This window comes from Stigmatopora nigra, chromosome 21 (genome assembly GCF_051989575.1).
Source record: "Stigmatopora nigra isolate UIUO_SnigA chromosome 21, RoL_Snig_1.1, whole genome shotgun sequence".
In the NCBI taxonomy this organism is placed as follows: domain Eukaryota; kingdom Metazoa; phylum Chordata; class Actinopteri; order Syngnathiformes; family Syngnathidae; genus Stigmatopora; species Stigmatopora nigra.
Genome location: NC_135528.1, coordinates 1,568,562 through 1,594,681, shown reverse-complemented (window position 1 = coordinate 1,594,681; position 26,120 = coordinate 1,568,562). Strand labels below are relative to the sequence as shown.

Here is a 26,120-nt window from a genome sequence, read left to right as displayed (position 1 = left end):
GGTTAGGTTTAGGGTTAGGTTTAGGGTTAGGTTTAGGGTTAGGTTTAGGGTTAGGTTTAGGGTTAGGTTTAGGGTTAGGTTTAGGGTTAGGTTTAGGGTTAGGTTTAGGGTTAGGTTTAGGGTTAGGTTTAGGGTTAGGTTTAGGGTTAGGTTTAGGGTTAGGTTTAGGGTTAGGTTTAGGGTTAGGTTTAGGGTTAGGTTTAGGGTTAGGTTTAGGGTTAGGTTTAGGGTTAGGTTTAGGGTTAGGTTTAGGGTTAGGTTTAGGGTTAGGTTTAGGGTTAGGTTTAGGGTTAGGTTTAGGGTTAGGTTTAGGGTTAGGTTTAGGGTTAGGTTTAGGGTTAGGTTTAGGGTTAGGTTTAGGGTTAGGTTTAGGGTTAGGTTTAGGGTTAGGGTTAGGTTTAGGGTTAGGTTTAGGGTTAGGTTTAGGGTTAGGTTTAGGGTTAGGTTTAGGGTTAGGTTTAGGGTTAGGTTTAGGGTTAGGTTTAGGGTTAGGTTTAGGGTTAGGTTTAGGGTTAGGTTTAGGGTTAGGTTTAGGGTTAGGTACAGGGTTAGGTTTAGGGTTTAAAAAGTTTTCAAGAACACAACTTTTACTTCATTGCTAGCAAGTATGATGCTAATAATGATGAGAAAAGCAAGTTTAATAGTAAAGCAAAACATATTCTTCGTCGCAAGCAAATGTTTAATAATATGAAATCTAATCCTGATAAGGAGCACCTTCAATGAATGGCCTATCTTAAAATAAGTTTGCGCCAGATAGTAAGATGCAGTAGTAGTGTGGTGATGGGTGTAGTGGTAGTGCTAGTGGTAGTTTACTAGTAGTAGTAGTAGTAGTAGTAGTATTAGTGGTAATAGTGTTCTACATCTAGATGGAGCTGTAGTAGTCGTAAAAGTTGTCGTGGCGTTGTGTTATACATTAACTAGATGGAGCTGTGCTTAAGGGAATTTCATAAAATGATTAATCGATATTGATCCATATATAAGGTGCATCGGATTTTAAGGCGCACTGTCAGATTTTTTTTAATTGCGCCTTAGAGTTCCGAATATACGGTACTCTGAAACACGTTTTGTCTTTGAATTTTATAAAATTTGAAGGGAGGAATTTGAAATGTCCGCCGTGTTTCCATCGTGACCGGACGTTTGGTCGCCGGACGTTTGGTTGCCAGAGCGAATATAATTTTGAGAGCTGGTTTCAACAGTAGATATTTAGGTATTAAACTCTCATGAATATAATTTTGAGAGCTGGTTTCAACATTAAATTCTGACATGTAAATCGTCCGGTGACCAAATGTCTGGGCGACCAAACGTCTGGTGACCAAATGTCCGGCGACCAAATGTCCGAGTACCGTTGTCCATAGGGGTAGTTTTGAGTGTGAATGATTGTCTGTATGTGACCCTTATGTGATGCTCCTCACTGTGTTCTTAAGGGAAGTTTATGATTTTCATGAATCCGTTTTAGTGACGCAAAATCTTGTATATATAAATAATTGCCCCATTATCTGTTGTAGCCTCACTACGTACCCGACAACTACAAGAGGAATGGCGGCCGCTCGGCGTGGAAAAGTGAGCGTTCCAAAGGATCTGAAGGCTGCGAGGACGATGGCTCTTCGTGCGAGCGCGGCGATGACATCCCACAAGAGACTGAACTTAGGAGATCGGAGGAGGACATGGACGCGGCTACCAGTGGTTCTGAACTTTTAGCGGGAAAGCCACCACAAGAAGAAGGGGACAATGATGAAGATGACGAGGGTGCTGAAGGGGAAGGGGCACAGGTGGAGGAGCAAAAAGAGCAGGAGGAGGCTCCCACTGAAAGGATAGGGGAGATTCTTGAACTGCCATCTTCTTCAGCTTGCTCGCCACTCCACCACCCCATGCTGGGCAGGAGGGAGGCTCAAAGGGAGAGACTCAACAAGATTCTCTTGGATCTGCTGCACAGAACACCCAGCAAGAATGGTGAGGCACCTGGCACACAGCAAAGGTGGTAGGCCAACAGATGACTGAGGGCTTGAGTCCATTTATATAGACAAATGGGTACATAACATGTACATCCAAATGTTTGTCATTGGGTGGGGTTAGAATTTGAAGGATTCATTCACAAAGAGGCAAGAAAAGTCTGTCTCCTAAAACATTTTCACTGAGGCCAATTCAAACTGAAGGATAAAGGGATGTAAGTCATGTGTGGTTAGGATAGTCAGTCGCATTTGTCTCACAGATTTTCTGGGTATTTGCTTTGTCCAAACTTTGCCTATGGATAACCTTGCATTATTATTATTTTTCAAAATTACCTAAAATATTTTTCATAATCTTGGGTGTCATTTTATCAGGCTTGCTTTTGGATTAAATTTTAATATTTAATGTTTGGTTTTACCTTTGATTGGCCAGAGTCTTGTGTTGGTGGGCAAGAATGTTTGCAACAGCAATCACAAATAACCCCTAACCTCTGAAATTTCAATGCAAATTGTCTCGAAAACCTGATATAATGGCACCGATGGTTATAATAAAAAATGTAAAACATAACAGGAGATCACCTTAAACAGCAAAAATCATGATTCCCATGAACCTGTTTGGTCTTCCCCTTTGCCACAATGTTGAGTCACATTGGTTACATATGAATCAGATCCTAAACATCTATTATGAATTCAATAGTATTTATCCTTGTGAGGCGTCGTACAGTCTGAACTGGTTGCCAATTGTGGGGTATTAATTTTGAAACACCTATTTTTTTATTTTATTTCAAAAAACAGCTGCCCAATAACTACAACTCGTGAATCCTAATTCACCAAAATATGTGATGTGTCTGGTAGAAACGCTGAGGAAGGTATTACTGATAAAGCACAACCCAAATTATACAGAGCAGCTAAAAGTTTCACATTTTACAAAGGCAAACTATTCTTCCCAAAATGTTACCAGAATACACAAACCCAGCTATCCAAGTAGTAATTTCATGATATTTACTTTTTAAACTTAGCAGAATACCATAATGGTGGGTGAACAACAACAACATAAAATCCATTATTGACTTCACCACTTAGTAATGTCTGTCAAAGCTCTTAAGCGTCCCCTTTTTGTGTTCTTCCAACAGCTGTAGATGTCAGTTATCTCCTGGAGGAGGGGGCAGGGCGGCGCCTACGGCGACGGACACTTGGATTTGGTGATTTTCTTGGCAGAAAGTAATATTTGCAACATGCCAGGCAAGCCGACTGCCTTTCACACTCGAAACGAGCCTAATTGGCTATCAAACCCCTCCAGATAAATAACACCTTGTGGACCTTCTCTAGGTTACCTCTTCCAGGACTTGATCATCTCTCGAGATGTTGGAGGGGGTTTGGAAGCACCGACTATAGGTCTATATATTTTCAATGAGTGTTGTTCAGAGGATCATAGGACAAGAAAAGCCCACACATCAACTGAAATGACACATGGTACAGAGTAGCCCACTGAAAGCAATCGCTCAGTTCGTGCAGAATCCTGGAGTACTGGGCCCCCTTATGGGACCTTGCTGCAATATCAGCGTGTCAAATGAGGGAGGGTATGTGCTGGAACTTTTGGAGGAAAATTAAACTAGGAGTGACGCAATATGCTGCTCATGAGGAAAAAAAAGAAGGGGTAGACTGCACTTTTTTACCATGGATATAGTGAAGCTCTTTGTAATGTATCGGTAATTGAAACACACTAAAGTAGTACTGGATGCAATGTGGAAAAAAAGCAAGTCTGTATTATCTTTTATCTGTTTTACTGTAGTCAGCCTACTTATGTAGACACAGATTGGGCCTGCTTGTTTTTCCTTTTTTTAAGGGAGGGAGGAGGGAAAATTGTGCGCTTTTTGTCAAAGTGTTTTGATTTCCCATTTTTGCCCTAACTTCTTCGTCTAGATGGTCAGCTTTCCAAATGATGGATTCACCAGCTAAACTAAATCAGGTGGAACGGACACTGGCTTGAAAAGTAACGCCTTACTCAGCTGTGTTCTCTGACTGCCTGATTTTGAGCGTGTGCTCACATACGCTCGTTGTGTATCTAAAGTCAACACGATTTTTTTTTTAGGGATTAAAAAAAACAAAACAAGGGCTTAATGGCAATTAACAGTTTTAAGAAAACTATGGAAAACAATGCTTAACATTAAATGTATCGTGATGGTCATATTTTCTTATATTCTGTGAGACAAGTGTATACTGTATATTAGGAGGGGAATGGACTTTGTCCCTTTGTTCTTCTTTGCCATGGAGAATGTTTTAAAAGAATTAGTGAAATGTGATGAGTAAACCCCAACCCCAAATGCCTCTCAGCATAAAAGGGACAAGATGCAGTGTCCCAATTTTGCAACAAACTGACAAAGAATCCATTAGAATGACTGACACTGAGGATGGAGACTGGTAACAGTTTAGCTGTACAGTGCCAACTTATGTATATAGACACACGCTTTACGTTGAGGGTTTTCTCTTAAAGCAATATCTTGAAAAATGATTTTGTTTATTATTGTACTGTACAGAACTCAAACCTAAGTGTATTGCGGTTATTAAGATAATGCTAATATTTGAATTGCTTTGTATTGCTCTCATGAAATCACTTAAACTTGGATGAAAATACATTTTGTAAAACATCTTTAATCTCATCATAATTTCCCCCGACAACGTAGAAGCATAAGTTAAGTTTTGTTGCCTATGAATGAAATTTGTATAAATGTGCATGAGCGAGAAGAATGTCAAATGGAACGCGAGGAGGCATTAGGGGACGGCGGTGACACAGCAGACACGCTTGCCACCGACCTAATATTGTTAATAATGTTGCTTTTGTTGAGGAGTTTACTCTTTTTTTTTGTTTTATTTGTTTTGCTGCAAAGTGTTGAACACTAAAAAAGCTAGCCAACATAAAAATGTTATAATATTTTTGAGCAGCGATTGAAACAAAAATTAACCTCTCAGACCATTATGACGTTCCTGTTATTTTTCTTCTTCGTTTAAATAGGAAATGGTTCTGTTTTGTGATAGCGGTCATTGTATGATGCTTGTACTTGTATTTGTGAGTTTTCTGTGATTTCTTTATTTTTAGACAATCACAAAATAAGATGCAAGCATTGTAAATGGCAGAATGGCTGACATTTTGTGACGTGTACAGTTTGTCAAAAATCTCTCCCACTCGTTTAAAGTTTGTAATTATGATTCTTAAGTCCTGGAAATATGCTGTTGGTTTTTACTTTTGTTTTTCTTTGTTTATGTTTTGTTTGTTTTTGTTTTTTAATAAAAAAGCACTACATTATTGTGAAAATACAGTGTGTTGTAATTTGTTAATGCAATAACGAGAATATATTGAAGTTATATATATATATATATATATATATATATATATATATATGTATATGTATATGTATATGTATATATATATATATATGTATATATATATATATATATATATATATATATATATATATATATATATATATATATATATATATATATATATATATATATATATATATATATATATATATATATATATATATATATATATATATATATATATATATATATATATATATATATATATATATATATATATATATATATATATATATATATATATATATATATATATATATATATATATATATATATATATATATATATATATATATATATATATATATATATATATATATATATATATATATATATATATATATATATATATATATATATATATATATATATATATATATATATATATATATATATATATATATATATATATATATATATATATATATATATATATATATATATATATATATATATATATATATATATATATATATATATATATATATATATATATATATATATATATATATATATATATATATATATATATATATATATATATATATATATATATATATATATATATATATATATATATATATATATATATATATATATATATATATATATATATATATATATATATATATATATATATATATATATATATATATATATATATATATATATATATATATATATATATATATATATATATATATATATATATATATATATATATATATATATATATATATATATATATATATATATATATATATATATATATATATATATATATATATATATATATATATATATATATATATATATATATATATATATATATATATATATATATATATATATATATATATATATATATATATATATATATATATATATATATATATATATATATATATATATATATATATATATATATATATATATATATATATATATATATATATATATATATATATATATATATATATATATATATATATATATATATATATATATATATATATATATATATATATATATATATATATATATATATATATATATATATATATATATATATATATATATACACACAAAATATGATCAGAAGCAAAGAACCACATTCATTTTTGCTTGGAGCCGCATGTGGCTCGAGAGCCATTTATCCGCCACCCCTATTTCCTTCCAATGTGGCCTGTTGAAATGAAAAGGATTATATTAATATTTTAAGATTTAGTCGTTTCGTAAGTGTCCGTGGGTGATATACAGCTGTTTCAATGAAATAAAAGTAATTACAGAACAATAACAATGTATAAACGCTAACTAGATTAAAAAAAAAACGTCCCGTTTTGTCTCGCGTTGTTTCGATTCTGCGTTGCCACAATTACGTTGACGAAGCTTCCATGGCAACAATTTTAGAAGTCAAACATGGCGAGGAAGAAGCCGGCCAAAGACAAGTCCGAGAAAAACACCGATGTCGAAGAGCCAGCAACAGGTCGACAAATAGATAGATTGATTAATAAATAGAAAGCGAGAGAACGAGCGCGAGAATGAGCGAGAGAATGAGCGAGAGAAAGCGAGAGAATGAGCGAGAGAATGAGCGAGAGAATGAGCGAGAGAACGAGAGAGAACGAGAGAGAGAACGAGAGAGAGAGAGAGAGAGAGAGAGAGAGAGAGAGAGAGAGAGAGAGAGAGAGCGAGAGCTATTATTCAAATTACTTGTTTATCATCATTGTGATCAGAGGTGGCATTTTATCTCTGTTGATATGATGCTCTGTTTGTGTAACAGGTGCAACTCCAGATGAACCAATTGCCACTCGAACCTTTGGTCTGTATCATCATACTGAAATTCATTCTTATATGAGTAATTTTGGGGTATATATAGAAATGTAACATATTTGGTTCTCCGGTGAAGTGAAGGGTTAGCGCATCGGCCTCACAGTGGGGGATCTGGGTTCTAATCCAGTTCAGTTGGGGTTGGGGTGAGGGTGAGGATGAGGGTGAGGATGAGGGTGAGGATGAGGGTGAGGATAAGGGTGAGGGTGAGGATGAGGGTGAGGGTGAGGGTGAGGGTGAGGATGAGGGTGAGGATGAGGGTGAGGGTGAGGATGAGGGTGAGGATGAGGGTGAGGATGAGGGTGAGGATGAGGGTGAGGATGAGGGTGAGGATGAGGGTGAGGATGAGGGTGAGGATGAGGGTGAGGATGAGGGTGAGGATGAGGGTGAGGATTAGGGTGAGGATGAGGGTGAGGATTAGGGTGAGGGTGAGGGTGAGGATTAGGGTGAGGGTGAGGGTTAGGTTTGATTCCCCGACGGGGAGTATCAGCTTTTTGTGTCTGCTACACTACCCCAAAGTCTACCAGTTAGTACATATTAGATTTCTTCAAATGTTAATTGTCAAGAGCTAACAGTAGCCTTGCTTGTTAGTGTAGTGGACAGTATCTCTGCCTGTCACGTGGATGACCGGGGTTTGATTCCCCGATGGGTAGTATCAAGTTTTCATGTCTGCTACACTACCCCATATCCCACCAGTTAGTACATATTAGCTTTCTTCAAAAAAAAAAAAACAATTGTCACAATACAACTGCAACTTTCCTCGTTAGTATAGTGGATAGTTTCTCAGCCTGTCGCGTGGAAGACCAGGGTTCGATTCCCTGATGTGGAGTATCAGCTTTTAATGTCTGCTACACCACCCCATACCCTACCAGTTCGTGCATATTAGCTTTCTTCCAAACTTAATTGTTAAAAGATCACAGAAACATTCCTCGTTAGTATAGTGGACAGTATCTCCGCCTGTCACGTGGAAGACCGGGGTTCGATTCCCCGACGGGGAGTATCAGCTTTTCGTGTCTGCTACACTACCCCAAACTCTACCAGTTAGTACATATTAGATTTCTTCAAATGTTAATTGTCAAGAGCTAACAGTAGCCTTGCTTGTCAGTGTAGTGGACAGTATCTCTGCCTATCACGTGGAAGACCGGGGTTCGATTCCCCGACGGGGAGTATCAACTCTTTGCCTCTGCTACACTATGCTATACTCTACCAATTAGTACATATTAGCTTTCTTCAAAAAAAAAAAACAATTGTCACAATACAACTTCAACTTTCCTCGTTAGTATAGTGGATAGTTTCTCAGCCTGTCGCGTGGAAGACCAGGGTTCGATTCCCTGATGTGGAGTATCTGCTTTTAATGTCTGCTACACCACCCCATACCCTACCAGTTCGTGCATATTAGCTTTCTTCCAAACTTAATTGTTAAAAGATCCCAGAAACATTCCTCGTTAGTATAGTGGACAGTATCTCTGCCTGTCACGTGGAAGACCGGGGTTCGATTCCCCGACGGGGAGTATCAGCTTTTCGTGTCTGCTACACTACCCCAAACTCTACCAGTTAGTACATATTAGATTTCTTCAAATGTTAATTGTCAAGAGCTAACAGTAGCCTTGCTTGTTAGTGTAGTGGACAGTATCTCTGCCTGTCACGTGGATGACCGGGGTTTAATTCCCCGATGGGTAGTATCAAGTTTTCATGTCTGCTACACTACCCCATATCCCACCAGTTAGTACATATTAGCTTTCTTCAAAAAAAAAAAAAAAATTGTCACAATACAACTGCAACTTTCCTCGTTAGTATAGTGGACAGTATCTCTGCCTGTCACGTGGAAGACCGGGGTTCGATTCCCCGACGGGGAGTATCAGCTTTTCGTGTCTGCTACACTACCCCAAACTCTACCAGTTAGTACATATTAGATTTCTTCAAATGTTAATTGTCAAGAGCTAACAGTAGCCTTGCTTGTTAGTGTAGTGGACAGTATCTCTGCCTGTCACGTGGATGACCGGGGTTTAATTCCCCGATGGGTAGTATCAAGTTTTCATGTCTGCTACACTACCCCATATCCCACCAGTTAGTACATATTAGCTTTCTTCAAAAAAAAAAAAAAAATTGTCACAATACAACTGCAACTTTCCTCGTTAGTATAGTGGACAGTATCTCTGCCTGTCACGTGGAAGACCGGGGTTCGATTCCCCGACGGGGAGTATCAGCTTTTCGTGTCTGCTACACTACCCCAAACTCTACCAGTTAGTACATATTAGATTTCTTCAAATGTTAATTGTCAAGAGCTAACAGTAGCCTTGCTTGTTAGTGTAGTGGACAGTATCTCTGCCTGTCACGTGGATGACCGGGGTTTAATTCCCCGATGGGTAGTATCAAGTTTTCATGTCTGCTACACTACCCCATATCCCACCAGTTAGTACATATTAGCTTTCTTCAAAAAAAAAAAAAAAATTGTCACAATACAACTGCAACTTTCCTCGTTAGTATAGTGGACAGTATCTCTGCCTGTCACGTGGAAGACCGGGGTTCGATTCCCCGACGGGGAGTATCAGCTTTTCGTGTCTGCTACACTACCCCAAACTCTACCAGTTAGTACATATTAGATTTCTTCAAATGTTAATTGTCAAGAGCTAACAGTAGCCTTGCTTGTTAGTGTAGTGGACAGTATCTCTGCCTGTCACGTGGATGACCGGGGTTTAATTCCCCGATGGGTAGTATCAAGTTTTCATGTCTGCTACACTACCCCATATCCCACCAGTTAGTACATATTAGCTTTCTTCAAAAAAAAAAAAAAAATTGTCACAATACAACTGCAACTTTCCTCGTTAGTATAGTGGATAGTTTCTCAGCCTGTCGCGTGGAAGACCAGGGTTCGATTCCCTGATGTGGAGTATCAGCTTTTAATGTCTGCTACACCACCCCATACCCTACCAGTTCGTGCATATTAGCTTTCTTCCAAACTTAATTGTTAAAAGACCACAGAAACATTCCTCGTTAGTATAGTGGACAGTATCTCCGCCTGTCACGTGGAAGACCGGGGTTCGATTCCCCGACGGGGAGTATCAGCTTTTCGTGTCTGCTACACTACCCCAAACTCTACCAGTTAGTACATATTAGATTTCTTCAAATGTTAATTGTCAAGAGCTAACAGTAGCCTTGCTTGTCAGTGTAGTGGACAGTATCTCTGCCTGTCACGTGGATGACCGGGGTTTAATTCCCCGATGGGTAGTATCAAGTTTTCATGTCTGCTACACTACCCGATATCCCACCAGTTAGTACATATTAGCTTTCTTCAAAAAAAAAAAAAAACAATTGTCACAATACAACTGCAACTTTCCTCGTTAGTATAGTGGATAGTTTCTCAGCCTGTCGCGTGGAAGACCAGGGTTCGATTCCCTGATGTGGAGTATCAGCTTTTAATGTCTGCTACACAACCCCATACCCTACCAGTTCGTGCATATTAGCTTTCTTCCAAACTTAATTGTTAAAAGATCACAGAAACATTCCTCGTTAGTATAGTGGACAGTATCTCCGCCTGTCACGTGGAAGACCGGGGTTCGATTCCCCGACGGGGAGTCCAAACTCTACCGGTTAGTACATATTAGATTTCTTCAAATGTTAATTGTCAAGAGCTAACAGTAGCCTTGCTTGTTAGTGTAGTGGACAGTATCTCTGCCTGTCACGTGGATGACCGGGGTTTAATTCCCTGATGGGTAGTATCAAGTTTTCATGTCTGCTACACTACCCCATATCCCACCAGTTAGTACATATTAGCTTTCTTCAAAAAAAAAAAAAAACAATTGTCACAATACAACTGCAACTTTCCTCGTTAGTATAGTGCAGGGGTGGCCAACCCGCGGCTCGCGAGCCGCATGCGGCTCTTTGCCCGGTTTCATGCGGCTCTTACGTCCATATCAAAGTTTGTATTTGTGTTTTATTTTTTTTTGCGTGTGCGCTTCGCTTGAGTTCAATACGGTATTTTCGTCCAATGCGCATGTGCTTGGGATGAAAATACCTCAAAGTTTCCCAGTAGGAGCAAGGTCATTTGAGTAAACGTTTTTAACAGAGTGGGAGAGCTCCCGTGAACCAGAAGCGACAATGAACGGCGTCGCGCACACAAAAAGTATCCCAAAGATCGAGCGTCGGCTGAAAAAGCCACACCCCCTGCGAGGCAGACCAAGGCGAGAGTGCTCAGCCGGGAGCAGCCAATAGGAGAGCGAGGTGTACACCCACGTGGTGGGCGCGCTAGTTCGCCCACCACGTGGGTGTACACCTCGCTCTCCTATTGGCTGCTCCCGGCTGAGCACTCTCGCCTTGGTCTGCCTCGCATGAACATAGTGTGTGCACTGTCTCACACAGACAAACTCTCAGTTCAACCAAGTCCACAAACAAACATATAATAATTTACAATAGCGTTTTTCTTTTTCTATGCATGTTACTTAGTGGGACTTCTGTCATAAAATCAGCGCCTATTTTTGCGCAACATTCGCTCCTTGTGAGCTGTCATTTATTATGAATGGCTTTTAACTAGCGAAAAGCCATTCATAATAAATGACAGCTCACAAGGAGCGAATGTTGCGCAAAAATAGGGAATGTTGCGCAAAAATAGGCGCTGATTTTATGACAGAAGTCCCACTAAGTAACATGCATAGAAAAAGAAAAACGCTATTGTAAATTATTATATTTTTGTTTGTGGACTTGGTTGAACTGAGAGTTTGTCTGTGTGAGACAGTGCACACACAATGTTCATTGTTGATAATGACTGGCCTGTGCTGTTAGTACTGTAGGAGTCAATTTATGTCATTACTATGCTGGTGTGTGACATTTACAATAAATCTGTGTGATGTGGCTCTTTGCGGTAACACAGTAAAAAATGTGGCTCTTTGCGGTAACACGGTAAAAAATGTGGCTCTTGGTCTCTGACTGGTTGGCCACCCCTGGTATAGTGGATAGTTTCTCAGCCTGTCGCGTGAAAGACCAGGGTTCGATTCCCTGATGTGGAGTATCAGCTTTTAATGTCTGCTACACCACCCCATACCCTACCAGTTCGTGCATATTAGCTTTCTTCCAAACTTAATTGTTAAAAGATCACAGAAACATTCCTCGTTAGTATAGTGGACAGTATCTCCGCCTGTCACGTGGAAGACCGGGGTTCGATTCCCCGACGGGGAGTATCAGCTTTTCGTGTCTGCTACACTACCCCAAACTCTACCAGTTAGTACATATTAGATTTCTTCAAATGTTAATTGTCAAGAGCTAACAGTAGCCTTGCTTGTTAGTGTAGTGGACAGTATCTCTGCCTGTCACGTGGATGACCGGGGTTTAATTCCCCGATGGGTAGTATCAAGTTTTCATGTCTGCTACACTACCCCATATCCCACCAGTTAGTACATATTAGCTTTCTTCAAAAAAAAAAGAACAATTGTCACAGTACGACTGCAACTTTCCTCGTTAGTATAGTGGATAGTATCTCCGCCTGTCAGGCGGAAGACCAGGGTTCGATTCCCTGATGTGGAGTATTAGCTTTTCATGTCTGCTACACCACTCCATACCTCAACAGTTCGTGCATATTAGCTTTCTTCCAAACTTAGTTGTTAAAAGATCACAGAAACAGTCCTCGTTAGTATAGTGGACAGTATCTCCGCCTGTCACGTGGAAGACCGGGGTTCGATTCCCCGACGGGGAGTATCAACTTTTTGCCTCTGCTACACTATGCTATACTCTACCAATTAGTACATATTAGCTTTCTTCCAAATGTAATTGTCAAAACATTACAGTAACCTTCCTCGTTAGGGTTAGGGGGTTAGGGTGTTTCAGAAAATGAGATGAGATGAGATGAAAAATATACTCTTAATTGTATTCTAAATTTTCACACAGATGACTACGAGTGTTCTGGCAATGTGATGACTGACTTTCCTGGGCTCTGTGCTCTTTTGGATATGAAAGATATACCAGCCATCAAGACTAAATCCGGCTCCTCAAACCAAGAAAGCGCCCCAGGTAATCACAGAGTGATGTTTATGCTACATAATATCAATACCAACAATGATGATTCTCAGACTTATTTTTAAGCCCTGCATATGCAATATGGCTGTTTTTATCGAGTGCAAAACAATTAGTCTATGTAGAAACCAAACTACATTTAAGGACACCCAAGTGTTGTTACTGAACCTGGTATGAACAGGTTTATTTTAGTATGGGCATGTGTGTGTTTTGGAGGGGTCCCACTTTATTTAAGATAATGATGGTTAAATGCAATAAACCAGTTGGTTGTCACGACAGCAGTGAACTATGTGAGGGACACTGATGTAGGTGATACTTGTTGTCAGAGTTCACGTGTAGGACATAATCTCAATTTTATAAACAAGAAAGAACACTATTTAATTAATGTGGAACCAGACATGGCTATGATAATCGAAAACCCCCGGAATAGGGGCACCCCTAAAAAAAATAAAAATAAAAACAAAGCTCTGGTGTCCTGGGTTCAAATCCATGTCAGTTCTATCTGTGTGGAGTTTGCATGTTCTCACCGGGGCTGCGTGGGTTTCCTCCAGATACTCCGGTTTCCACCCACATTCCACATGTATGGTAGGCTGATTGGACACTCTAAATTACCCCCAGGTTTGAGTGTGAGTGTGCATGATTGTCCGTCTCCTTGTGCCCTGCGATTGGCTGGCCAGCGATTTAGAGTGTCCCCTGCCTCTGGCACGAAGTCAGCTGGGATAGGCTCCAGCACTCCCCGTGACCCTAGTGAGGATAAAGCGGTTCAGAAATTGAGATGGGATGAGATAAAATTAAAAATGAAAATAAAAATTGAAATAAATCCCTCAAAAAACATCCACAATGTAGTGAAGCAACGAAAGTTGAACCGCGAAATGGCGAGGGATGATTGTATATGATCTAATTCTTAGGTGGCAGGCAGTCACACAAAAAGCCAGTTCCAGATGTTTTCAAGCCACTCATCCAAGTACAGTTGGAGAATGGAGACCCTTATTCCACATCAAGCTTGAAGATCTTTGGTAAGGACTGCAGTGTAACTCATCTCATACTTTTATAATTTAATTTTCAGGTTTAATATAATTAACCTGTTGAAACCTGCAGTTTATATTGTTTGGTGGGTGCAATTAGGGTGTGCCTTCATAGACACAAAATGATAGTATTTGTCAGAATTGCTATGCTAAGTATGATTTTACTGTTATATGTCAGTATATTTCAATCTGTCCTTTTGAACTTTTGGCAGTACATGTTTAAACAGTAGCTTTACTATTACCAGTTTTTTATGTTTACATACATTTCTGCTTTTAGAGAGTTTACTGCATTTATGGACAATAAATTACACCAAAGTACAAGGTGCACTTTTCAGCGAGAAATTTTTTCGTTGAAAGGGAAAAAAAAACATTTATAAGGTAAACTTTAGACTATTAGACTGTTAGATTTAATTTGATCAGAAATCAGGAACCACCATAGTAATGTTAAAATGGAAAACAACAGTCTAAGTAGACATCCGTTGAAGTAAGAGATACGTAGATATTTTGATAAGAGCCCTTGAGTGTAAATGGCATTTAACAAAGAACAAAAACTTACATATTGCACATAAGTATAATTCAAGTGATTTATAGTCCACATACAGTAGATGGGCTGAGGCCAAAACTCCCTTAAAAAGGAAGTTTTTAAATCCACTGTTAATGGGACATTTCCTATGAAAAAGTTAAATAAAAATAATTTTAAAAATGAAATATCAATAGATTTCAAAGAGTATGTTATCAGAAACATATTTACTGTTGTTACATTTGTTCACAGGATGGACTGTTGATGAACCAATCATCCGAGTGCTGTGTAAAATGATTTCTTCAATGGCAATACTTCACACCATTTAGTAAGTCATGAGAGGCTAGGAATAAAAGCATTTTATCATACCTGCTATCAACCATCTTTGCTATATTGTCAACTGCTTTCCAGTTTTTGGCAAGCTAGATTGACGGATGAAATGGTTATCAGCCTTGCAAATGCTATATGTGTTTGTAACAACCTTAGGTAAGTTAGTGAACTGTATTCATCCTTAATGTTTTTTTTGCCTATCCCTGTTTTGAATGTTAATACAGTGTTCCCCCGCTACTTGGCGGTTCAGCTATTGCAGACTCAGAGCTTCGCGGATTTTTTTTGAAAAAAGGAATACAAATATTACACTGAAACAACATATTTTACAGTTTTTTTTTGTTATAACATGAATTTCACCCTCTCTACCCGTATTTAATATGGTGAACTGTATACAGGGGGGTAAAAAAAAATAAAAAAAATAAATAGATTGGAATTAAATTCAAATTAAGCATCTTTGAAGGGGAATCCCTACTTCGCGGAAATACACTTATCGCGGGTGGTCCTGGTCCCCATTAACCGCGATAAGCGAGGGAACGCTGTAATTGGTACTCTACATTTTTTTTTTTACATTTTGATAGGGTCATAACACTGGAGGGTAATCCTCTTTCAGATCATAACCACCAACTTCTTTTTTCAGAAGGAAGTGTGTGAGTGAATCTCTCAAAAATAATCCTGACATGGATGGACTCAGGGGCTAAATATACTTAATGTTTGCTTGTTTTGTATTTCTTTTTTTTAAGTCTCACTCACTTGAACCTGCGCAACAACCGAATTGAAGATGAAGGCGTACGTTTGCTTGCGTCTGGTCTTTCAACCAGCAGATCTGCAAACCGTAGTCTTATCTCTCTAAACCTCTCTTTCAACCATATTGGTGATGTAGGTGCTGGATATCTTGCAAAGGTAGTGAGCCACAATGAAATGTGCCTACATCATTCATAAGTGTTGAAGTCTTTTCACATCCCATTTTTGTCATCTCAGGGACTTCGATTCAATCGAACTTTACTGTTCCTCACATTATCCAACAATCACATTGGAGATCTGGGAGCTACACAACTGGCCATGGTAGTTATGGACATAAATTAAGTTGTGTTAATGTATTTTTATGCTAAAGGCGGCACTTAAATGAATGTCTGAACTTATCAGGTTTTTGGGGAGATTGTCCTTACTCATGAAGAAATTGTGCAAAGGAGGAAATTACTTCTGGAGAAAATGCATTCTGTAAGTTTCTATGTGACTTTTTGATTGGGGATGATAGTGGTCTATCAAAATGTTCTTTCATTTTTAATATAGCAAAAACATGCAGGGTAGGCTAGTTGAACGTGCTAAATTGCCCCTAAAGGTGTGAGCGTAAATAGTTGTCTGTTTATATGTGCCCTGCGATTGGCTGGCTACCAATTCAGGGTGTCCCATGCTTGGTGCCTGCAGTTACTGTATTTTCACGACTATAAGGCGCACCACATTATAAGGTGCACCCTCAATTAATGACATTTATTCCATATATAAGGCGCACTGTCTATTTTTAAGAAAATTTAAGACTTAAGTGCGCCTTATAGTGGTGAAAATACGGTAATTGCTATTGACTTCCAGGTATGAAGCACAACACAGTCACCTCTAGAGCCAGCCATTGTTGATGTTTTGGATTTTTTTGTATACATTTTTGCAGTGGGGGAGGAGCTATATGATGGAAGATGTTGTAAACTAAGATGGCATCTGCATATTTAACAGTATTGTTTCAGTTCAGGCGTTTGTGTTTTTTTTTTTAATATCCCAGTGGCGGTTTTTCGTTTTTGATTTTCTGTTTTTTCCATATATAAGGCGCACTGTATTATAGACTTTTAAGTGCGCCTTATAGTCGTGAAGATACGGTAGCTCGGGTAGGCTCCAGCACCCCCCCCCCCCCGTGACCCTTGTGAGGATAAGGGGTTCAGAAAATGAATGATGGATATTGAAATACATCTCAAATGTAGAGTTGCCCGGCGGATGAGTAGTTGGCGGCGATCCCCTCACAGTGGGGGGATCTGGGTTCAAATCCAGGTTGGTCAACCTGTGTGGAGTTTGCATGTTCTCCCGGGCCTGCATGGGTTTTCTCCCGGTACTCCATTTCCTCCCCCATTCCAAAGACATGCGTGGTAGGCCGGTTGGACACTGCAAATTGTCCCTAGTCCTTGTGCCCTGCAATTCAGTGTATCCCCCGCCTCTGGCCCGAAGTCAGCTGGGATAGGCTCCAGCACCCCCCCTTAGTGATGATTAAGCAGTTCAGAAAATGAGATGAGATCTAAAATGTATGATGAATTAAGTATTTTTTCCCTTAAAGCAATTTGGACCCTGCACCACCACCACTAAATGGCGCCCTACTTACCCACCTAGCTTGCCCATGCTGATGGGCTGCCCAATTTAATATTTCTGAAGTGTATTGCTAAATCAAAGTGTCAGAATGTTAAGAAACCCTTGAATAATTATGCACAATTTTGATATAACCTGTTGTAATGTCCCAATGACATACAATTAGATAACAATTGTATCTTAATAACAGCTAGAAGAATTGCTTAAAACTGAAGATAAATGGAAAAATGTCTCAATCTACTAATCGTTAAACCCATTTCACTCATCCCTGTCATTACATATGCATATTAATGGGGAAAAGACATGCACTTGTTTTGCTATTTTCACAAATTCATCCAAGCATTACCTCAATCATCACACAATCTTTTTGGTTGTCTGCTAATGTGAGAATACAAAATGCCTGATTTCAGATTACAGATCCCCCTGGTGTAATGCAGCAACATAAAGAAGTTCCCTCCAGGGGCATTAATGGTAAAACCATCTGGAGGGAAACACGCACCATTTGTAAAAGAACGCAAAAAGGAACTCTGAAGAAACTAAAATGCATTTGTGTGAGTTTTAATGTTAAAATGCATATTAAAATTGTACATCAAACAACATGTAATTAGTATTTCGAAACTCGTCGAATTTTTCAATATAAAGCTATAAAGACTTCAGTAGAAAATTTCAGTGTCAGTGACAACAATTACCAATATTTTAAACCCTCATATTAGTCAAAATAAATAGTTGTTTAAAATAAAATTCATGTCCATACCAGTATATTGATCACGTTGAAAAAAAGGGTCCAAAAAAGCCCCTTAAACGTTTCAACCTTTCACCACATTTCAGGCTTCAAACAAAAAGATATGAAATTAAAACTTTTTGTTAAGAATTAACAAGTGTGCAGCAAAGTAACTCCAGAACTTCAGTGAGGATCTCTGAATGATCCAATGTTGACTGATAATGATAAATATAATTGACTTGTCTTTAATCCTGTCTCCGTATAGATGCACATGCTTTGTGATTGTCTAAGGATTCTGTTTAAAGTGTAGAGAACATGATCAAGAAACACAAAAGGCGAGTCCGATATATTGTTGTGGAGTTTAATGCCGGACTTGTGTACAAAAAGATTTTCCAAGCTTTAAATATCTCAAGGAGCACTGTGCAAGCAATCATATTGAAATGCAAGGAGTATCAGACCACTGCAAATGTAACAAGACCCGGCCGACACTAAACTTTCTCCTCGAATAAGGAGAAGACTGATCAGAAATGCAGCCAAGAGACCCATGATCACTCTGGATTAACTGCAGAGATGTACAGATTAGGTTGGAGAGTCTGTAAATAGAACAATAATCATTTGTACACTGCACAAATCTGGCCTTTATGGAAGAGTGGTAAGAAGAAAGCCATTTTTCACATATATCTGATAGATTTACCAATAAGTACTCCCAAGTTCAACTTTCAATAACGGAGGCATCTGAGATCATATCTTTTTATTCTTGCAAGAAGAGAATCCATCCACACGCGTCTCCGGTCAGATGATTCTGAAGACCCCGGTGTCCCTTTTGCTAATATATTCATAAGATTTAAACAACATGCATAACAGAATTCTAAACATTATTCAGACTCAAAACTATTGTAGGTCTGTCGAATCTTCCCGAGAGAAAGTTGATGCGGACCACTTTGAGAAGCCACGCTTCCCAAAACAAATCCACAGTTCCCAAGGGCTTGTTGTTGAACCATAGTCTCGAGAAGTCCAGGTGTGAAGGAGAAGTGACCTCCAAAGGTATTTAGGTTAACTTTGGAGTGAGCACTTCTTTTGCGAGAGATGTATTAAAATGCAAAGCGTTCATATATTTAATGTTTAATATACAAAATAAGGCAAAGCGTTCACATTTATAATAATGATGAACCTAACATTCCTAATAAGGAAAGCAGTCCTAATAAGCAAAGCATCCTAATGAGCAAAGCGTTCATATATGTAATGTTTAATATACAAAATAAGGCAATATATATATATATATATATATATATATATATATATATATATATATATATATATATATATATATATATATATATATATATATATATATATATATATATATATATATATATATATATATATATATATATATATATATATATATATATATATATATATATATATATATATATATATATATATATATATATATATATATATATATATATATATATATATATATATATATATATATATATATATATATATATATATATATATATATATATATATATATATAATGATTATATTACATGCACATATATAATAATGATAAACCTAACAATATCCATAAAAAAGTTGTGGACATTTTGACACAAGCCACCTGGGAGACATAGCAAATATGTGGAGGAATGTGATCTGGTCAGATGAAACCAAAATTGAACTTTTTGGCCTAAATGCAAAAATGTTAGGACAGGGAAGATGGTAAGAATTGATGGGAAGTTGAATAGATCCAAATACAGGACCATTCTGTAAGAAAACCTGTTGGAGTCTGCTAAAGACCTGAGAATGGAATGGAGATTTATCAACCCACAAAACATAGAGACAAATCTATGTAATGTATTACAAATAAATGTATCCAGGTGTTAGAATGGCCAAGTCAAAGTCCCAATATCCCAAGCGATTTACAGCTGTAATTGCAGCAAAAAGTGGCGCTACAAAGTATTGATGCAAAGGGCTGAACTCTTCAGGTTTTTATGTTTAAAAATGTTTAAAATATTCAATAAATTTCGTTTCAACTCACGATTGTGTCCCACATGTTGATTCCTGGCAAAAGAAAACAATAATTTTATATTCAACTTTGTGTTTGAACCCTGAAATGTGGCAAAAGGTTAAAAAGTTCAAGGGGGCTGAATACTTTTGCAAGGTAGAAGGCACTGTATATATACTTGTAGTTAATAACAATACTATGTTTGGTGACACTATTATAAGCCATACATTTTAAAAGTTTGTGAACATCCCGTATAAACCCTGTAAATAAATACATGCATAAGGATACATATGGCATGTAAACATCAAATATAAACACATATTTACATTCTTTTTCAGTCCACATCTGCAGTTGATGACCATTCCTGCGTTGCCAAGATTGCCAGTGACCAAGTCCCATCTATCGCCAGTAATGCTTCACTTAATTTGAATAAAGGAGAGAACAAAAGTACTGCTAAAAAACGGGTATGATAATAAAAATAACCTACCAATTACAATGGTATGCAATGCTATGTTATTACAATTCTGTTTTTCCTGTTTGTATATTAAACAGCAACTAATATAACTTTTACTAATAGGAAACATCCAAACCAGATGGGAAACGAGCACCAACCAAAGACCAAAAATGTCTTAAGAAAGGTAATGTTATTTATTATTGATCACTCATCAACAATCATTTTCTAATGTTTTTCCGGAATTCTTTTTTACAGCTGAAGGTCAAGACATGGAGGAAAAAACACATGTGTTTGACCAGGAGGTACCAATAACATAATTGTATTAAAATCGAGAGTTTCCCATGAACAGTCATCCAAACAAACGTTGTTTCAAATTACAGTGTTCCCTCGCTTATCGGGGTTAACGGGGACCGGACCCCCCGCAATAGCTGCGTTTCCGCGAAGTAGGCGTGCCCCTTCAAAAATGCTTAAAGAAACGTATAACACATGCACAAAAGCACCACCAAGCAAAAACATCATAGTAGTCCGGATGGAGGATCTTCTGCAGTTTTTTTGCACGTAAGAAACATCGTTATTGGGACTTGTGAACATTGTTTTTGGGCGGTGAAGATGCGCCTGTAAACAGCCATGACGTCATCAATGCGATTCCTGAACTCTCACCATGTGATTGACCATTTCTTTGGTCTTTTTTTGATGCAATTACTCATTCTTATTGAATATTTTGTTTCCACCTCTTGTAAAATGATGTAATTCATAATCTTAATTTAATATCTTTAAATTTGTTATTTTTTTTCCTGAAAAAAATCCGCGTAGCTCTGAGTCCGCGATAGCTGAAGCGCGAAGTAGCGAGGGAACACTGTACTGGAATGATTATATTCAACATGCTTCTTTAACTATTCAGAATAAAAAGCCATTGGATTTGGTGAGCCCCCTCCTGAATGAGTCAGCGCGGCAGAGGGATGGAGAGCTTGTTCTGCCTGGCAACACGACACTGGTCTCTCTTAGTCTGGCAGGTCAGACAAACTTAATTTGAGCTCAAAATTACCATATGAGAACATTTGTTCATACATAGGGGCAATTTAGAGTGTCCAAACAGCCTACCATGGATGTCTTTGGAATGTGAGAGAAAACCAGAGTACCCGGAGAAAACCCACGCAGGTCTGGGGAGAACTTGCAAACTCCACATAGGTGGACCGACCTGGATTTGAAGCCAGGACCCCAGAACTGCCTCTCATTTCTGGAGACGCACTAGCCACTTATCCACCGGGCCAATACATCAAGCTATTTGGCTGTTTTATTACATTTGAATTGATCTCAATGATAGGCTTACACTTGTGTTGCGCTTTTTTATCTATAAGGTATTCTAAAAGGTGAAAAGTATTTGTCATTCACATGCTGATGAAGGCACAGAATTAGCAGCAACATTAGTTTCTGTATCTTGTTGGATAACAAACAAATACTCCACCAATCAGTTTTGTCCCCGAATAAAACGCTAATGTTTCAAATGTTCGCTTATCCGTTGAAGGAAATTATACATCACATGATATTTCATATCTTAAAAAGAAAATCCTAAATTGAAACATGTTTTAGAACTTACTATTTTAAACTACATTTTTGCATCATATTTACTTGAAAATTAATTCTTCCCTATTCATTCATCCATTCATTTTTTTGAACCGCTTTATCCTCACACGTGGGGTGCTGGAGCCTATCCCAGCTGACCTCGGGCCTTGAGGCAGGGGAGAGCCTGAACTGGTGGTCAGCCAATCACAGGACACAGACAACCACTCACACTCACAGTCATACCTAGGAGCAATTTAGAGTGTCCAATCAGCTTACCATGCGTGTTTTTAGAATGTGGGAGGAAACCGGAGTACCCGGAGAAAACCCACCCAGGGAGAACATGCAAACTCCACACAGCTGGACTGACCTGGATACGAAGGGCAAAATTCATTTTTCCAAATATGCAAATTTTATATACAGCTATATTGTAAGTATGTTTTGAATTTCAACGTAGGAAAAGTAGGGTTCATGCTGTGTGTGTATATAAATAAATGTGTACGTATGTGTATTTGTAGGAAACAGGATAACAGAGGTATCACTGCCTCAGTTTCTAACGTCCTTACAGATGCAAGAGGGAGGTAAAGGTCTGCTGCGTCTTTGTCTACAGGTATGCTTGTGACATATTATTTATTATTTATGATACATACACATTTTCATAGAAGTAGACGTCTTGGATATTTTGTGTTCATTGTTTGGATGTTAGAATTCAGTGGGATTTTGTCCCAATTTTATTATATTATAGAATTGCATTTGAGATTACTTTCTATTTTCATTGTATTTAGTTAATGTTTGACTGGGAAAAAATGAAGTTAAGTCAGTCTTACATTAAGCCTTTCAATAATTGTGTTGGAGTTAAAGTGGTAAACAGTGTAATTTGGGATAGATATTAATTTTTTTTCTCTTCCTGACTTTCTCAGAGAAACAATTTTGCTTTAGAGTGTGAGTCCTATGTGAAATTAAAGGAACTGATGACATTCAGGGACCCGTTGAACAAAAAAACTGAAGAGGAAATTGAAGAAGATGCTGAGGGGTCACAATCTTCAGACAGTTAAATACTGCAAACATGCAAGTGGGCTTTCAGTTTGGTTTGTTTTTTAAATAATAACATAAAAACCCTTTATTGTTCATTCCTTTTCAATATCCATTTTATATATTTGAGTTACTTTCAATCAAATTTGACTTACTAAGCAAAAAATGAAGCTCCTATCTCTTTATTATTTTTTTAAATCACTCTGTTGTTTTGTTTTTAATACGTATAGTACCTGAAATGATTCCTGCACACATTATGAACATAATAATAATTGTTGGTTTCGGACTACTGAAACTGCTAATGTTGTCTAATACTTATTCCCGAGTCAATTACAGTATAATAGGTATATTACTTACATATTTTTACACATATTTTTAAATTGAATTTCTAGAGTTTTGTTCATATCTGAGTCCAGCAAGTTAATCTTTCCCTTTCTCAAAATCTGGTCGTTTTTATGACACTGCAGAGATTGCACTTATATTTACATTATCGTACAAAGCATTTCTTGTGTACATTTTATTTAGGAACACTGATGCACAAAAAGGGGTGGCCCGGTGGTTAAGTGGTTAGCGTGTTTCCTTGTACATTCCAAAGACATGCATAATAAGTTTATTGGACACTCCTAATTACCCCTAGGCATGAGTGAGTGTAAGCGTGAATGGTTGTCTGTCTCCTCGTGCCCTGCAATTGGCTCTGGGCACCAATTCAGGGTGTTGTCCCCCGCCTCTGGCCTGACGTCAGCTGGGATAGGCTCCTGCACACCCACGTAACCCTAGTTAGGATAAAGTCGTTCAGAAAATGAGATGACATGATGCACAAATGGATTGTAAATATAACAGTGGTGACTGGTGCTGTTTTTAAAGTAATTGACAGCTTCTAAACACTAGATGGCGACAAATAGTCGATGTTATAGCCAAGAACCTTCTGTCATGCCTCATCTCATCTAATTTTCTTATCCTCATTGGGGTCACGGGGGGTGCTGGAGCCCATTCCAGCCTTCTCCGGGTCAGAGAGGACAGATGGTGGGTGATCACCCAATCGCAGGGCACAAGGAGACGGATAACCATGCACACTCACACCCGCATCTAGGAGCAATTTAGAGTGTCCAATCAGCCTACCCTGAATGATTTTGGACTGAGGGAGGAAACCAGAGTACCTGGAGGAAACCCAGGCAGGAAGACCATGCAAACTGCACACAGGTGGACGTGACCTAGGACTTGAACCCAGGGCCCCAGAGCTGTGAGGCCGACACGCTAAACACTCGCGACTCCGGGCTGCCCTTATGTATGCAGCAGATTGCATGAGGGAACGAACCCATTTCTTTCAATTCCCTTAATGGTTGGAAGTATACATTTTTCTCATTCATTTATTTGCTATGCCACTTGTCCTCCAGAGGGTCGTTCGGGGTTCTGGAACCTATCTCAGCCAACTTTGAGCACCTGAATTAATGAGCCAGTTGCAATTCACTAGGAGACAGACAACCATTCACGCTCTCACTCAATTTTGAGTCTTCAACCAGCCAACCATACCTGTTTTGGGGACTTTGGAGGAAACCGGAGTACCTGGAGAAAACCCACGCAGAACATGGACAGAACATGCAAACTCCAGACAGGAAAGTCCGGACCTGTGATTGAACCCTTGATCAGTTGCCATTTTGCAAGGTGACTTTTTAATGCAGCAACATTCATTCATTAATAAAGCATTAGTATAATATTTTCAGCAAGTGTGGCTATCCCTTCATAAGCCTTAACAATAACAATTTTGTTTCTACAACTACTGTGACTTTAAGGGGAGGGACACTGACAATAGACAGTGAAATTAACCAAGTAATTAATATTTAAGTGACTGATTTGGGATTATGTTTATAAACAATGAACCCAAAAAAAGAAAACTGTGAGCATGATGAGCTGACGTTTAACAGAATAACCTTAAGTGCTATATCACATTACCTAGAGCTTTTTACTGTTTAATTTATTCAAAGTAAAATGTTATTTGGTCAGTTATCCAGTTTCTCATTGTTCCTATACTTAGTATAAAATATTTATTTATATAATAGTTATTCCCCATAGAAGTTACCAATTATTACAATAAACACATATTGCAGTCTTTCCCATTAACATCATATAATTTGAGAGCACAATGTCAATTTTGACTGACTCAGTATACTTGTAAAATAAGCATCAATAAGTCTATCACTGCTCTCTTGGGTTGTAAATGTCACTGTACAACATGTGAAATGATAAATCATTGTCTATTTGTGGAACCTGCCAAAGTCATTATGTTTAGAAATTACGGAACTGCTCTGTAGCGCAAAACAAATTTCCGGCAGTAGCTCTTGACTAAGGATGAACTTATGAACTAATAAAGAAAATAATGTTACATGTTATTGGTCTCATTGGAGTAAAAATAGTATAGAACAATCTTTACACTACTACTTGAATACACATGATATCTTTTCATTCATTAATTCATTTTCTGAACTGCTTTATTCTCGCAAGGGTCGTGGGGGGTGCTGGAACCTATCCTCGCTGACTCTCAGTCAGACTCACAGTTCTGGGTTTCTGGTTCAAACCCAGGTTGGTCCTCCTTGTGTGGAGTTTGCATGGGTTTTGTCAAGATACTCTGGTTTTCTCCCACACTTCAAAAACATGCAGGTTAGGCTGGTTGAACACTTTAAATTACCCCTAGGTATGAGTGCCTTGTGATTGGCTGGCCACCAATTCAGGATGTTCCCCGCAGTCAGTTGGGATAGGCTCCAGCACTGCCCGCGACCCTAAAAGCGATTCAGAATATGAATGAATAAATGTTCACCAATCTTTATCTTTTGTTTTTTATACTTACTGTACAGGCAAATATCTCCCCAAATGGATAATTCATTAATACATTTATTCATTCATTCTCATGAGGACCGCTGGGTTTCCAAACCTATCCAAGCTAACTATGGGCAGATACACATTGAA

At 37.8% G+C, this 26,120-nt stretch overlaps 2 protein-coding genes and 5 non-coding genes across 13 annotated transcripts in view; all 7 read left to right on the top strand.

Moving 5' to 3' along the window:
• The window catches only part of ash1l (ash1 (absent, small, or homeotic)-like (Drosophila)), a 32,138-nt gene extending 26,879 nt beyond the window's left edge, over window positions 1-5,259 (top strand). For 2 of the 3 annotated variants that reach the window (XM_077743358.1, XM_077743360.1), the window contains exons 26-27: window positions 1,506-1,950; window positions 3,080-5,259. In XM_077743358.1, the coding sequence (XP_077599484.1) occupies window positions 1,506-1,950; window positions 3,080-3,171 (537 nt within the window). In that variant the 3' untranslated portion in view covers window positions 3,172-5,259. The remainder of the gene's footprint in view (window positions 1-1,505; window positions 1,951-3,079) is intronic. The other variant, XM_077743359.1, reaches the window with a different exon arrangement.
• Window positions 5,260-6,688: 1,429 nt separating this feature from the next.
• On the top strand, window positions 6,689-25,093 carry lrrc71 (leucine rich repeat containing 71). Of its 5 annotated transcripts, XM_077744102.1 has the most exons (17): window positions 6,689-6,816; window positions 7,111-7,149; window positions 13,035-13,157; window positions 14,069-14,176; window positions 14,958-15,033; window positions 15,117-15,191; window positions 15,614-15,682; window positions 15,776-15,935; window positions 16,014-16,097; window positions 16,179-16,253; window positions 17,789-17,929; window positions 20,452-20,577; window positions 20,691-20,751; window positions 20,823-20,869; window positions 21,469-21,580; window positions 22,646-22,737; window positions 23,048-25,093. In XM_077744102.1, exons 1-17 carry the CDS (start codon window positions 6,750-6,752, stop codon window positions 23,180-23,182), a joined length of 1,590 nt encoding a protein of 529 aa, XP_077600228.1. In that variant the 5' UTR covers window positions 6,689-6,749; the 3' UTR covers window positions 23,183-25,093. The 5 variants fall into 5 exon arrangements, with proteins under 5 accessions (XP_077600228.1, XP_077600229.1, XP_077600230.1 ...); XM_077744103.1 differs by lacking the exon at window positions 15,614-15,682; XM_077744104.1 differs by lacking the exon at window positions 17,789-17,929.
• trnad-guc (transfer RNA aspartic acid (anticodon GUC)) lies at window positions 8,084-8,155 on the top strand. The gene has a single exon. It is a non-coding gene; the product is annotated as a tRNA-Asp (tRNA).
• trnad-guc (transfer RNA aspartic acid (anticodon GUC)) lies at window positions 10,146-10,217 on the top strand. The gene has a single exon. It is a non-coding gene; the product is annotated as a tRNA-Asp (tRNA).
• trnad-guc (transfer RNA aspartic acid (anticodon GUC)) lies at window positions 10,662-10,733 on the top strand. Its single transcript has one exon. It is a non-coding gene; the product is annotated as a tRNA-Asp (tRNA).
• trnad-guc (transfer RNA aspartic acid (anticodon GUC)) lies at window positions 12,258-12,329 on the top strand. The gene has a single exon. It is a non-coding gene; the product is annotated as a tRNA-Asp (tRNA).
• Window positions 12,772-12,843, top strand: trnad-guc (transfer RNA aspartic acid (anticodon GUC)). Its single transcript has one exon. It is a non-coding gene; the product is annotated as a tRNA-Asp (tRNA).
• Window positions 25,094-26,120: the final 1,027 nt, after the last annotated feature.

Bases quoted from the DNA above. Each gene is read 5' to 3' on its own strand.
- lrrc71 (XM_077744102.1), top strand. From the start codon at position 6,750: ATGGCGAGGAAGAAGCCGGCCAAAGACAAGTCCGAGAAAAACACCGAT. The intron at 15,192-15,613 runs GTAAGTTAGTGA...ACATTTTGATAG, and splicing joins TGTGTTTGTAACAACCTTAG to GGTCATAACACTGGAGGGTA. The intron at 20,752-20,822 runs GTAATGTTATTT...TCTTTTTTACAG, and splicing joins CCAAAAATGTCTTAAGAAAG to CTGAAGGTCAAGACATGGAG.